This window comes from Ceratina calcarata, unplaced genomic scaffold (assembly GCF_001652005.2).
Source record: "Ceratina calcarata isolate Rehan_Ccalc_2016 unplaced genomic scaffold, ASM165200v1 scaffold283.2, whole genome shotgun sequence".
NCBI classification, from domain to species: Eukaryota; Metazoa; Arthropoda; class Insecta; order Hymenoptera; family Apidae; genus Ceratina; species Ceratina calcarata.
The window spans coordinates 266978-282540 of NW_017150618.1; the positions used below are offsets into that span (position 1 = coordinate 266978).

General features: G+C 49.4%; 1 protein-coding gene across 1 annotated transcript in view; it reads left to right on the top strand.

Annotated features, from left to right (window-relative positions):
* The first annotated feature begins 371 nt into the window (after positions 1-371).
* Positions 372-15563, top strand: part of ed (hemicentin protein echinoid) — a 39623-nt gene continuing 24431 nt past the window's right edge. The window contains exon 1 of the mRNA XM_018022316.2: positions 372-902. Coding sequence (XP_017877805.2) covers positions 845-902 — 58 coding nt within the window. The 5' untranslated portion in view covers positions 372-844. The remainder of the gene's footprint in view (positions 903-15563) is intronic.

The following is a 15563-nucleotide window of genomic DNA, read 5'->3' on the forward strand; positions in this document are numbered from 1 at the left end:
TTGCTTTTCCCACTGACTTCTGCTGATGCCTGAAATATCACATCCGACGACGATTCTGATATACTCAGACCTGACCTAGTGCACCCATCAAAAATCGAACCGAATTTATAATAATTCTCTCTCCCTTTATAATCGTTTTTATTATAGAAAGGAAAGATTTGTTGCCACCAAGTTATTAGAAAGCGAACGCGTATTGTACGCGTTTAATGGAAAAGAGCGGCGCGCGATATAAACGAGCGACTCACTCGGAGCAAACTTTCGCCGGAGGCATGCGCGGCTTCACGCATCGGAATCACTATTTCTCTCTCGCTCCTCTGGTCGGGCGCGAAACGGCGTTCAGCGGCGGCCCGCGGTCGCACTTAACCGCCGGCTATCAAGGTGCCAAGATAGCCTCGCGTCGCGTCTTTCAGTTTCGCTTCGCTCCGCTCCGTTCACCCGCTCGCTCGTTCACTCACGAGACCTCGTCTTCAAGTATCAGTCGCAAGAATCTTTTACGCGAGTTCGAAAGATCGTTCGGGTCCGTCGTCACACCGAATGATTCCCGCGCTCGTCTCTGTGTCTCGTCATGAAGCACAGTGGAGGATCGAAGATGATTCAACCGAGGACAAGTAGACACGCGGACACGTGAAACCCGGGACTATTGTGTATCTTTCCGAGGAGAAGTGTTTCCTTTCGACAGGAGACAGATTACTAAGAGTGATTTTGTTTTAACAAATCTACGAGGATCGGACTGTGTTACGATTTACGAAGAGAGTGTCGAGCCGGTAACAGTGTCTGTGTTTTGGTGAACGAGCCAGAAAGAGAGAACTTAAGCCGTCCTCGAGTAATCACGGTTCCGAGGAGGATGGGACTTAGGAAGAGATCGAGGCTTTGCTGGACGCTCGTGCTGCTAGCAGTCATAGGTAAGTGGCTTCTTTCACGATTCTTTGATCTTTCGTGGCCACTCGACTCGTCCAACGTTCGGGTTCGCTGACCCTAAGGGCCACGCTCTCGCCCTGAACCCTTACCCCCTCCTCCCCCCCATTGCCCCCGCGTGTAACCCTTGCGCCGGTGTTTCGCTCGTCCAATCGTCGCAAGTTCGAGCCTATCCGGCTCAACAGGTTCCCTTAGCCGGCTCTCTTTTCCCAAGTTGTTCGCGACTGATCTCGAGAGGAGCACCCTAGATATCGGGACTTATATACACACCGATACCGCCCGCCTGGGTGGAATAGAGTCGCGAAGAGTCTTGATAGAAAGTCGATTCCGAGTTTCGTTGCAAATGTTGCGACACGACGGCGGAGGATGAGGCGTCGGGGGACGGGGGAATAAGAAGAAGAAGAAGAGAAAAAGAGTTTCGGGGGAAAGCGAAAGGCAGTTGGGTCGCAGCCAAACCGCGCGGATAAAGTCCGAGTTTACGAGTGGAAGACGCCGCACCGTGGGGGATTATCGGGCGACGGAGAGGGTGGTGGCTGTATGCGGTTCATCGGGTCTGGTACGGGAAAAGAGGCTGCTGCGTCTCCTCCGAGGAAATCCGCTTCTCCTCGTCACCGTCTCTTCGTCGCGGTCGAATCCTCTTGGCCGAGGCAACGAATGCTGCCGCGTCAGGAATCCGCGTTTTCCCGGCGAGCAAGCCAAAGCGGATTTGCCCCGCGAATCGTCTCCGCGTTCCTCCGTTCAGGCAGACGAGAGGTTTCCTCGTAACCTAAATAACGCGATTTTCTATGGCTACTCGTTTCTTTCGGTTGGTCGGCAAAAATGTTTCCACTCGGTCCATGGCCGATGGAAAAACCTGGCCAGGGTAACCGGGCTCCGAGGGGAAACGCGATTCCCGCAGTTAGCGAGCTTTCCTACGATTTATGCCGACCGCTGAAATAAATTTCAATTCGGTACCCGCTTCCCTCACTGGTTGCCCGATTGGTATCGTCCTCCGGCTTGTTCTAACTCCAACTGGATACTCGAAGAAAATTGAAAAAAAAAAATTATTCTCATCGGTTTCCATTCGAAAATTTCATTCCGGAAGGACAGTCTGTCGGTCATCGCTTAGCGAACCGTAATTTATGAATCGTTCCGTGACAAATGGAATAGAATAAAAATTATCCTCGGATCTCGGTTGCAGTGCATCGACACTGTTTGGGAATTTCACCCTAGGAAGACAGGTCGCACGGTGTTTAGCGAGGCGTACGCCCGATGCAATTATGATGCAAAATCCGTGATTGCCCGCCGCTCAAATCTCTTCGCGCATAAATATCTGCCGAACGTGAACCGTTGAATCTCATTTCGCGAATGCACAATACAAATCGGTCATTTGCCACAACTGTGCTACATACAACAAATATTCTACGTATTTATCTTCTAATTTCTATATTTAACGAGTTAAGTATGATTAATCGGCATTTTATTGATGTTGACAAAATCCGACCATTCCACCGTCGAATCAACAAACTTTTGGCGAAAAATTTTGTTTTTCCTCAATATCTCTTAAACCGTTGGAGATACGAGAAAATTGTATAGAACCTTTCTTGTAGAGCACGACGAGATCTACAATTTCCATATAAAAACTTTTCGCTAGCGTGAATAGTTTACGAGTTATTGATGAAAAACGAAAAAACAGTTTTTTGCAAATTACTCGTAAACTATTAAAGCTAGCGTAGAATTTTTACATGGAAATTGTAGATCTCGTCGCCCCCTACAAAATGGTCCTATATATGTCCCCCTAAGTCNCATCCGCATGGGAGTTATGGACAAAAAACGAAAATTTCGCAAAATCTGAAGGGGTACCCCTTGGAAAAATCTCGGAAAAATAAAATTTTTTTTTTTTTCGAAATATCGAAAAATACTTTAAATAAAAGTTGTAGGTACTCCTATTATCTGCAAAAAAAGTCGTATACATATTTCTTTCTGTCTCGAATACTTCTTAACGAGTGGAATTAAAAGGAAATTGTTTAGGACCTTTCTTGTACATATATGGCAACTATAGTTACAATAAAAACAACGAAAGTTCTGACATTTCTATTAATATACATATCTACTATTTTTAAATTATGTCCTGCTATAATGCCATATAAGAAGATATCAGACACGACTAGCGGTATTACGTTAATAATTTGGTTGAACGAGCGAAACGATGGCACGCGATACAGAGGAAAAATAACAGGCTTAGTAGATAACGCTAATGATCCGAATACGTGGACGTAGTATAAAAATCGCGAGATACAATCACTAAAATAAGGACGACCATGGAAACGTTATACCGTCGATATTGTCAGTCATCGGACGCGTTTATCAATAAACAGCAAAATAGCACCGCCTCTATTTAACAGTATAATCCTGTATAACACAAAAAGCACTTGCGCACAAAACGCGCAATATAATCCAAAGCGTTTCGGAACAACTAATTAATCAGATTACGTCTCGCTTAATACCAGCCAGTAGCAATAATCGTTTTTATCGCATCGACAATAATAATAGGACACGCGTAAAAATAAAATTTGCGAGTTCCGTATGGACAATCGTCGTCCTAACGACATAATGCGTAAACTACAAAAGATTTATACATTTATTAAAAGATATACACCCTCGTTCGGTGGCTATAAATTCGACTGCTGGCCGTTTTTAACGATAACTCAAAAAACGGACTGTTTAAAGATGCATCGGCAAATGTACGAACAACAGGTGAAACGGACGAACTGCCTATACGATTTATCGCTGTTCGCGAAACGAATACTTTCGCGGGACGACGAGAGGTACGGAGTGTACGTATGCGCTTGGCCGCGGATTTCGATTCGCTTATTCCGATCCGAGGTGGATGCGACGTTGACGAACACGGCCGTGTTTGACTTCTGGGCTACTCGATATCCGCGGCACGGGAAAGGGGATGGCGGGCCGCGGAATAACTCGGTGGCACGCATTAGCCTGATTAAAAGGCAGCCGCGCCGGGGATCGGTTGTATTTAACGCGCGCTTCTGTAGGGTAGGTCGCCCGATGCCGCGCGTCGTGTCTTTCCTTCTCCGGTCGATTTTCCTCGATTAACCGGAAACCCGGTCGGGACTTGTTACGCATCTCGAGCGTGGGTGCTCGTAATTCGGTTTTCAGGTTACGTCAGGCACAAAACGTCGCGCGGAAAAAAGCTGGCGAGGGAAATGCGCGAGCGTAATCCGTCTCGGTGACGTGACCCAGTACGTATCAACTCTCTCTCTCTCTCTCTCTCTATATATGTATATATTATATGTACCTGAGCAGCACGCGGTTGCCTCGCCGTCACGGCTTGATCGCGATTATACGCGTTTTCTTTAAATTAAACGGTGCAAACCTCGCCGATTATTCGGACATCAATTAAAAAATAATGACTCCCTGAAATTTTTTATGGCTCGACGCCCGAGAGAACATTTTTTCGTTACTTCGCTCGTGTTTTTTCCCCCCGAATACGTTACAACCTATGATCCGGAAGCCAATCACGATTCCGGCTATTGGTCTGCGAATAATCTCGTGGACGCGGATGAAAAAGTGGACGTCGCGCCGTTGCGCCTCTCGATCGACGGAATCGGACAACGAACAAACGGACCAGCTGATGTGAGTAGGATTTCGTTTCGCGAGCCACGGTTACTGGGTAATCCCGGCCGAGCGGGAGGGGATCGTCGGGATCGACGCGGCCGGTCAGAAAGCGATATCGCCGATGCGGAAAAAGAAACAAAAACCTGTGCGAGAGTGGGTGGCGGGGGAAAAAAGCGATGGTCGAAAAAATCGAGCCGGTTCCGTACACACGACCGGATCCGTGGCGTCGGTCGAGCGGAACGCGGGCTCGAGAGGGTGGACTCTATTTCTGCGTTGGCGGTCGCTACTGGAATCGAGGCCAGGCCTGGGCTTACCGCGTGGAAAACGGCGCGGCGCGTCCCACGAAAATTCGCAGGCCGTTGCCCCCCCACCGGCGAGTTGGCAAAGGCGTTACGCGGTTAAACGGTTAGCCGTGCCCGGAGCAATACGGTAAGTGCTAAATTAAATTCAGCGGAACGAGCGAGCGGCCGCGCGTATTACCGCGCGCGCTGAATCGGGACCAGGACGCGCGGGTGCCGCGACAGGGGGGGAGATTAAAAAAAAAAAACTGTATATACGTTTCGTTACGGCGAGCCGGGGATAGGGATATTCCGGCACGGCGCTGCGCGCGGGGACAAAGGAGGGGAAAAAAATAGTGGCGGTAGCTCGGTGAACACGGATTTCGCCGGAACCGCGCGAAAATTAGTTTTCCCGTTAATTGGACCGAGGCTACGTGAAGTCTCCATCCCGCGTAATTGGATTCGTATACGCGTATTCCTTCGACGGGGAGGCCGAGCAAAGCCAGCCGTTGTCCGATTTCCGGCTCGTTTGCGCCACCACCGCGATTCGCAGCCTCTTTTGTGCTCGGCGGTGCCGCCAACTTTCATCGGGAGCTTCGCACGTTTCGTTAGACGGTTTATCCGGGGTGGCTCCGGAGGAAAACCAACGGAGGCGAATCCTCGCCCGGCAACCACGGCAGATTCATTCATTCTCTGTACGCCGGATATTCGTCAGCCTTCCGTTACACGCCGCTGCTCGAGGGCTGCTTGAATCTACTGTATCAGGATCGACTGACGTGCTGCACAATACGCTACAGGAATTATTGGAATCCCTGTTGTTTAGAGTTTCCTCGGCTTCTCTATTTTGTTACCGGAATTATTTGAATATTTCGTGCATTGTTTTTTGGATTGTCGGGATACATGTTGTTCCCTTGAGAGGGTCGATCTCTTTCAGAACATAGACACAGAGACCTATATATGTAATTAAAACTGACAGACCAGTCTGAATTTTCGAGTGACCGCTGTGGTAGCCGCAGAATGAAATGGTCATTGAGGTCAGTTCAAAGTGTAAACCAGAGTTTATGTGTATCAATTCTGGAAAAATTTGATGAAAAATACCACTCGACAGTTTACCACTCCTAGCTCTCACGGGAAAATTCACTGGCGCAGTGTCGGTCGTCGTTTGCACTACAATTGGTTTCTCGGTTGATGTTAGAAGACGAACGCGATCGCGATGCACGTCGTATGAAAATCGCTATAAATCGTCAACATTAGGCCGTGAATGGCAGACATATTTCTCGATTTGAATCCGTCGCGTCTCCCTATCGCTATGAAACGACGAGGTTACGCGTGCAACCAGCGGCGAGGGCAAGACTACGAAAATATCCGCTGGCCGACGGCCAACTCGCCACCCTTTAGCGAGACACCGTCGCCTAGAACGCGTATCGCGGCCTAGGGTGCACGTATCAGCTATTTATGGATCCCCGCTCCCAGATTTATCGGTATCGAGCGTATTTACCCAACCCCCGTCGCGTTCCCGCCGCGAGAATCACCTCCCAAAGAAAAACGAACTGGAGCACCGTTTCCGCCGCGCATCGTTCAAAACTGCAAAAAATCTGACATACATCCCGTTATCGTTAAAGGGGATCGGCGATTGCAAACAATAGAGCGAAGATCGAGCGGCTGGCGAAGCATATTCCAGTTTCGACTAATTGAAGTTCGAAGTAGCTATTTTATAGGAAACAAAGAATGCTGCTAGATGAAACGAACAAGTTGATTATACCATTATAATAAAAATTGATGTTCCAATGAAAGGTTATAACAGTTTGAAGCATTCTCGTCTCGGCGGGGTTTATGATTTGCGACGCGCTCATCTATTCTGGGATATCTTTTCACTTTACGGCGTATTGAAACCGGCTCGTAAGATTCATGACTTCATGAATGTAGATGTATTAAAGTTCGCATCGCCGTGAAAGAGCGAGCGGTCCTGTTAATACCGATGTTCAATAGACCGGCTCGTTTATCCGTTCGTATCGTCGCGGGGGAGCTGGTTGATCGCCACCGGCCGCGAGTCTTCGCCCGCTTCTCCTCGTTTCTATCGAGGGGTTGCTTTTCATCGGCTGCGAAAGGGCCGAGCTTACGCGTTCCCGAGCCGAGCCCTTGCCGCGGGACTCGAGCATCACGCGATTCCGCAATCATACGCCGTGGGTAGGGTAACATGCACCCGCGGTCTTATCGGTGACCGCAAAGTGAAATTATTCTACGTGAACCCTTGTCGCCGATACGGGGACGTGTCGTGGGGCGAGCCTCACCCTTTCGAATATTCGAACATTCCCAGTATATAAGCTGGAACTTCGCCCCTTGCACCCTCCTCCGGTTTCTTGTTTCCCGTTTGTGGCTCGCGCGACGACGTTTCGACGCTCGCTTCGACGAACCCACGCGTCCCGGTCATCGGCTGCAGCGAGAGCGTGCGGAAGAAGGTTTTTCGCTGCTCGTTAGCGCGTATCGATTTTCCCTACCCAATGCGATGCACCGGGGGATTCTACACGGCACGCGTCCTGTGCATTACGCTAATGCCTGGTCACGGAGTTTAACGTCGCTGGCCAAGGGAAAAGGAAGCGGATCTTTGCCAGAAGATCGGGGATACACGGAGATGTATAAGACCGCGAAGGGATCGAGGTTACCTTAGACTCGTCCTCCCTAACTTCCCGCGAACGGTAATTAAGCGTCTTTCACGATGGCAGGTTTACGAGTCGATCCGGCGAGTGGACGTAAATTACCCTCGGCTCGGAAAGAAACGAGGGTTGGGAAAGGACTAGTATATCCGGTATCGTGCTAAGCCCGGACTCCTGGAGGCGACGAACCGGACAGAGGATCCGCAGTTCCACATGAATGGAAACGGACGACGGTTTCCTCGGTTATCTCGAAACCGTTCCGCCCGGTAATAATCTCATAAAAGAAGCTCCGGGATACTTGGTTCCTTAAAACCCTCGACCTTGACGCTCGCCGGGAAGTCCGTTCGATCCTATCATTATTAGGGTTTATTCAGGTCATGAACGTGCTGTACACAATATGAAACACTCGTACACACATCGTAAGAGCTCGCGAATACGTCATAAAAGTATATTGCAACTGACTCGTGGAATCGCTCGTGGTGTTCGGTCGATGGCTCGGCCAAGGTTCTTTCCATCTCGGATCCTGCTCGAAGGAACAATTGAAGGAACCTTAGAAGATCCATTCTTTGGGGAGAATCACGAGACTGGAGCACGTATCTCGAGCGGGGCGATCGGGATAATCTCGATTCAAAAGGAACGCTGCTCCGTGTCTTGTACGAGGGGCTCTGAAGCATGTACGCTCCGGCAAATACGCCGTGGAACGATATTATTCGCGGCGAGGTGGTATTTTTTCAACGAACCATGTGAAAAAAAAAAAAAGGAAAACGTCCGCGTAGCTCGAGGCTAATGCGATTACGGGCCGGGCTAAAAACGAGCGAACCAACGAGTTAAATTTACCCGCGAAATTCCAGGGAAAGCCAGATATATCCGCGGCGCCTTCTCCCCCCCGCCAGCCATCGTCGAATATTCCTTTTCTGTCCTAAATTGGGGTACACGCAATCGGCCGCGGAAGAATACTAAGCAGGCGGCACGTCACATTGAATCCTATATTACCCATTCTGTGACATTTATACCATCGCAGATTCATTTGTAATCCTGAAATATTTTTAAACGCTTGTCTGTCAAACCGTGAAATCAATATACGTGTTACGAATTAATGATTTTAATCGCAAGATTATCTCACTTTCGTCCGATTCGCCTGTAAATGACGTTCGGCCGCAATCAAGTCGCAGGTCGCTAGAGGGTATCTGATGATAAAGGTATCAAAGGCAGCCAATTTAATTAAGCGAAATTGTTAAACGAATAAAATTTTCATTCGGCGAAATGAAAAAAAAAAGTGTGTGATGCGACAAAGGGTTAAAGAGCGTTTTACATACCCCGAAACAATGAAACGTTCAGTGAAGAGAAGTGGCGGGCATCGAATCGATATCAATCTGGAACACGACTCTATCAGCTTTTTTTTTTAAGCTGTTCAATCGGCCAATTAAAAATCTGCAATTGGTGATCGATGATCGACTATCCGTGTACACAGTGTATCAGAGTGTCACTCGGCTTCCTATGAAGCTAAATATCGAGCCGGGTATTACTAAGCCGTATCAGTTGAAATTAATTGCATTTCCAGAAGATTTGGTCTTCGAAATCGTTTTCAATCGAAATGCTTGTTTGCTCTTTCTGGCCCTTAGTAAGACGCATCGAAATCGCTTTAAATTTGAATGATAGATCATTATTTCATAAGTGTTTTGACGAACGGGACGAATTGGGAATCGAGAGAATATTCGATGATATTAATAATTCAGAATTTCTCCACATCCTGCTGAACGGAGAGCAAACATTCCGTTCGTCTCGTGTGTAACGATCGAAGAAGGGTAGGTCGTCGTCGTCGTCGGTTAAGAAACGATAAGTTCCACGATACCCATGAGAATCGGTGTTTCTCGAGGGCTGCCATTAAGGATATTCCGATATTATGCAAATGTGTATATAAGCGCGGGCAACGAGAAACGTCGCCGTCGACGTAGTCGTCGACGCGTACGAGAGCCTCTTTCCCGGCGGTCTTTCCGTTCCGAATATTTGCCCGAGCTATCGCGTATTAGGTAGTCGCGGCAGCCGCGATTCTTCCGGTTGCGCGGCTTCCACACACACACACACTGTATTACCACATACGATCGAGCGTATATACGCGGCGGGCGTATCGTTGCGACGACCGGGCGGCCGCGACATTTCCGATCGGATTTCGATTCGAAGTCAGATTCTTCCGCATTGGCCGTCGGTTTCGCACGCTCGATTCGCTCGGACAGCTTCTGAAAAGCCGAAGAGGCCATCGATGCGTCCATCCCCCGAACGACCCGAGAACGTCTCCTCGATCGTCTCGGCCCTAACTTTCGAAATCGAATCGGGCCGCGCGGAATCGAGAACTTCCACTCCCCCTGTCTCTCCTGTTCGTTAACGAACGGGAAGGGGAATCGCGCGCCGCTAAGAAAATTGAATGTTCTCCTTTAATTAAGGACGCCGTGGGAGGGTACGCGGAGGGAGGTCGGACCGAGCGAGAGGGAAAAGGCGAACGGTGTGGCGACGAAACGGTTTTCGTGGAAAACGACCGCTTTCCCCGGTCGTCGACGATAGCTGCTAGGGGGGGGGGGGCGGTTTGGATCCGTGGCACGGAGTCCCTGTGCACTTGGGAAGAACGATTGGCGTTTGCGCGCGGTTCAGTGACCCCGGTTCAATCTCCAGGCAAATTGAATTCTTTTTAAAGATCAAAGAGCACGATATATACCTATAAGCGACGCGGCTAAGCTCTCCGCCACAGGACGCTGGGCTCCCCTTTCGCGTTATCGACTTATACACAGCCTGGAATTCGTTTTTCTTGCGAAACGACCGAGCCTCCCTCGGCCCTCCTACGTCTCGGTCAAGAATCCGACTATGCGCCTTTCGGGAGAAAGTGAGCTTTGCTATTAAAAAATGCCGGAGAGGGAAAGGAACAGTGCCTCTTTTATCATTCGATCCGCTGAACCAGCCGATGGTTTTTAAACGAGCGTACGATAACGCAATCAGCGTAAAAAGCTACCGTGTGCCGTAATAGTTAAAACAGAATCGTTGGGAACGTTGCATACCTTTAGTTAATCATGAGAGTTACGTCACGATGGATACATACTTTTTCCAGGATACCATCCTCTCTCGTCCTGTACGCACTTAGTTATTTATCTAGTTTTAACCGATACATAACAACGGTTGGGAAAGCTTGAAACTCGGCCGAGCGGTTCACTCGAGCTGACCGACCGTCGAGCGACGCTGTATTCAAACGATTACGCGACTTGATACTTACGAGCAGGGATGTAGCATTGAAACGATTAACGATAAGCTCTATCTAACAACTAGTGCGTTTAACTCGCAACGGCGACGGGCATGAAAAAAAAAAAAAAAAAGAGTGGAAAACGGGGAGGGACCCTCGAGTTTCGCGTTGTTTCCTCTGCGCGGATGCCATTAACCCAAACCGTTCCGTTCTCACGACGCGACGGCTGGTCGTCGTGACGCACACGCTCCGTCGCAACGGATGTTGAAACCCGTGGACGAAACGTCGAACGTCACCGGCACGGTTTTCCGAAACGCGCTTCGGCTTATGGACGAGATTTACGAGATCGGAGGGGGCGACCGGCAGCTTCTTGGCTCTGGTCCCGGATATAAATTACACGCTCGTCGCTTTGCATCCGTGTTTTTTCGTCGCGGGGCCGGCCGGCCGGCTTCGGGAAATCGGCGACCGGGGAAGGGTGGCTCGCAGCGCGCGGCGTGTCCCGTGATTTCCACGGAGAGGACCCGGGTGGTTTTGCTGCGCGAGGTTTGACCCGAATCCCGTGGCCGGTTCTGCCGATCCGCGGCAGTCGCAGTACCGTAACTCGCAACGAGGTCATCGTTCGTCGCGGGGGGAGACCTCCGCTCGGTTCGCGAACGAACCGAGCGCGAAATAGTCGGGAGAATGGTCCGGAGGGAGAGAGAGACGAACGGAAGTCGGATCGGCCGGCGAAGAATAGAAAGAGAGGGGACGGCGGAGTTTTGTTTTTAGGAATTACGAGGCAGCGCGCTCGCAACGGCGACCGGCTGACGGAGAATGGCCGGCACGTTTTCAATTAAGCCCATAATTACGAATTCGATGGGAATATGCCCGGTATATGTGCGGCGCGTGCACGCTCGTCGACGTAATTAGAGCCTCGATATTTATGCCCGAGCATTAACCGTTCCGTCCTTTCGCGAGGCTATCCGGTGCGCTTCGATGCACTCGCGGCATCGCGCTGCCGCCGGTACCGGGATGCGGGTCGCACCGCCTCTAAGGGCTCGCATCGCTCAGATTTAATATCGAATTCTAATCGCAGTCCATTCATTTTTCTGACTTTTCACGTGTCCCTATATAATTCGCCTCATTTGCCGCGATCACGATTGTAATTTCGTGAAAAATCAATCTACGGGATAATTATGTAATGGACAGATGCGACGACAAATGGTATTATCGACGGGAATAGGATTATGGACTGAAAATGCTTTGAATGGCTCTGAAAGGGTTCCATTCTTTTTATTACTTTTCGAGTTCGTGCAAACGGCACGGGTCGAACGAGCGAAGCTCGCTACGGGCGAACGTAGAAAAATGCGCGGCTCGTACGCGCAACATCTGTCGAGCACGTGGAACGCGTTTTACGCGGATGATATACGTTAGGAACCGGAAGAGCACCGGCATCGTTTTCATGCCTTCGCCAGACGTTTCCGTGGAAGACGCACTGAGAGAGAAAGATAGATAGAGAGAGAGAGAGAGAGACAGAGAGAGAGCGAGAGATAGTAAACGTACGTGTACGCGTGTACTCCTCTCCGCCGGGGCGGGGGAGGATCGATCGTACTTTCAGCTCGCGCGCGGATGTCTCCGAAAACTTGTTAAACCGGCTCGAATTACGTTCGCTGAGAACTTAGAATGCTACTCCCCTGTATAAACCCATTAAGGATCGGAAACGCGTAATCGTGAGCCCGCGTCTTGCGCCCGTTTCCCGAAACCTCCATTTCCCATTCCAGCCAAGGGGAACGAGCTTTCCTTTCCCTTTTCCACCCTGGAACTCCCCGCGTACCCGGGTTTCAGCTCATCCGCGATCCACGACGCGTACCTATGTAAGTACAAACGGTGTCCTCGACGAAGCCAAAGGAAGAGAAAGAGAGATTCTCGAGTGCTTACGACAGGGCCTCGCAGAGACGCACAGTCGATGGAATTGCTCGTGGACCATCTTGATACCAATTGACGTTCAGCTTCCGACGACTCTGCCTGGAAAACCGTACGAAAAACAGCATCCCTATGTGACAATGCGAGTTCCTCCGATACTATGCACCAGGGGTCGTCAAAGTGATCGATAGCAATCCCTTGGGTCAGTATAACGTTATTGGGGGTCGATTGAGAGCCGATAAGTTGAAGAGGGAGTTTCGATGCGATTTAGGACTAAGAATTATCAAGCCCATCGCCTGATCGATCGTCAGTCAGAAGAATTATTAAAATGACTATTATAAAATTATTATCACACATGTTAAAACATGTATAATGTACAATAGTAAGATACACGTATAAAAATAGTAAAAGCTCTTGTTGTAATACACAAATCGACTAACCCTTTACAGGAATATATTTTATATTCGCACCCCTGAACGTATCGACGATAAGATTGCAACGTGTGTAACACGCGTATCATAAATGAAGGCGGATTTTTTGCTGCGGCTGAGCCGTTGGCAATACGATTAAAGAAATTCCATCCACGTCGCGCATATTTCTCGGAACCCGCGCAAGGCAAGGCGAGACCACTAGCCTTGGCTACGCTCGAAGGAGATCGGTCTCCGGGTGTAACTTTAATTCCCCGATTACCCCACATTGCCCCGTTACACAGTATTACCTATGCAGCCGTGCGCCCGGGTACTTTACCCTATTCCAGCAATCCGCGCCCGTCGTTCTCGTTTCCCACCCAAGGCTAATGGACGAACCCGCGCGTCTTTGTTCCGTCTTCGAATCAAGCCGGAACAAATAGAATCGGGGGCGGTTCGCTTATCTCGTATCGCGCCTCGCGTCGGGGACAACCGTTTCTTTTCCTCGTCCCTTTACAATCTCCCAAGCGCTGAGTAAAACGCGAAAGCGATGACTTCCCCCTTTTTCGCTGTTCCGTCAGTAACGTTGGATGGGAGCTTTTTCAATCTCTCGCGTTATCTCAGATCGACTCGTTTACCTTTAACGCGTCTACCGAAAAAAAGAAGTCGCGACAAATTGATATAACGACAGTTTGAACGGTTCAATTATAGATTATCAGATTTATACGACGATTGTCTTCCCTCGAACGCCAGGGATACATTGTCGCTGGTAAGAAAAGTCGTAACAACACGGGAATGGTACAAATAGAATCGGAGGCAGTTAGCTTATCTAGCCAGCTGGGGAGGGAGGTTTCGCGTTCCTCTCTCCATTTTCTGTTCCCAAAGCGCGGTAAGACGCGGAACCCCGCGAATCGAGGATAGATAAAACGTGGGAAGAAAATTTCTTAAAAGAGGGGCCCGAGGGGTGGAGGCGTTGCAACCAGATAGCGTGGCTCGGGATGTTTACGAGGTGGCTTCGCGCAGCCCCGGCTAACTAGCCGTGCAATTATCCGTGACAATAGCCGCGCATTGCGTCGGGTCGTGGCGAACCGTGCCGGCATTGCTGCCAGTTTCCAGCGTCGCTCCGTACCTTTTTCTCTTTCCGTAAACCGGTAATGGAACGGTCTAGCCGCCGCAACGGCTCGCCTCTATCTTGCCGATTCCAGATTGAATTGCTTTTCTGGTTACCATTCGCCCCTGTGCCCTTTAAGGGCCGCCCTTGCCACGGTCTGCGGCGCACGGAACGGGCCGACCGCTCGGAACTCTCTTTTATCTATTCTATTTCACTCGTTTACTGCCTACCTACTGGTTACGGTATCGTGCTGTATTGCCCCGTCTCTGGGAACGACGTTGTTACATACGCTTTATCGTTGATCACTGCAACGATGAGTTAAGTTTATAGTGCGAACACCTGTTCGATGTTGACCATCAAAAGACCCTTGGCGCGCAGTACCCCTCGATGCCATTTGGTAATTAATTTCTCGACGGCGTACATAGGACTGACAGCGTGTGTAGAATAATTCCGGTTCGTACCGCAATAACGTCCCATCGAGTTCCATCGAACTGTACGCTTCACTCGCTCAAAGTCGATTCGTTAAGTCGGATCCGCGATGCGATTCACGCGGACACGAGGCGCCTTTCCACGGTCCCGTCCGTAACGATACGAAATACATATTAATGCCGCGAGGAGCTACCGCGGAACGCCGCCAGAAACAAGCTTTTACTCCCGGCCACTCAGCTGCTATTTCTTTTTTCAAACTTTTTACCACCGACTACGGTTCCTTTTCGACCCTCCTCGTCCCTCTCTCCGTCGACCGCTGGTAGATCCTCGCCTAATTTCAAGGAACTTCCGCGTCCCGGGCTCGCTTTTTCACCAGGGGTTAACCGTTTTACCCTCTGGTCATCGTTAGAAGACGCGTTCCCTTTCGCGGTTTCGCGGACGGCCGAACGCGGGAACCGGAACGTTGGAAGATTACAAGAGAGGCCGTACGGTAAACACGGAAGACCCGCAGAAGACGGTACACACACGTAGATGGAACGGTGGAACGGCTGTCGGAAAGTAAATCATCTCGTTTTCAACTTTTCTCCCCGACCTCGTTCGCGTTCCACCGATTGGAATTAACCTTTCTTTCTCGACATATCCTCCGGGGATGTTTAGAAATTCAGTCCACTAGTTTCAAGCTTGTCACCGATCAAATTCAAAAAGCAAAGTTTATTCCTCAGAACTTTTCTCAGATCGTATCTCGCACGAACGTGCATAAAAATGAGTTCACTCATTGGAAATGTAACATACTTATAAAAGTAGTAATAATGATAATTCTTTATTTCACAGGTAAAGTCCATTATAACGTACAAAAGAAAGAATACAGTAAAAATGTATATTGTAAAAAATAATAGCTGAAGAATTAAATGAACAACGTAATACGACACTTTATAAATTATATCGTTCGCACATTGCAATTATTCTGTAATAATATGATTTCGCATGTAATATGCGAAAGGACGGTCTAGTCGTCGGATCAATTTC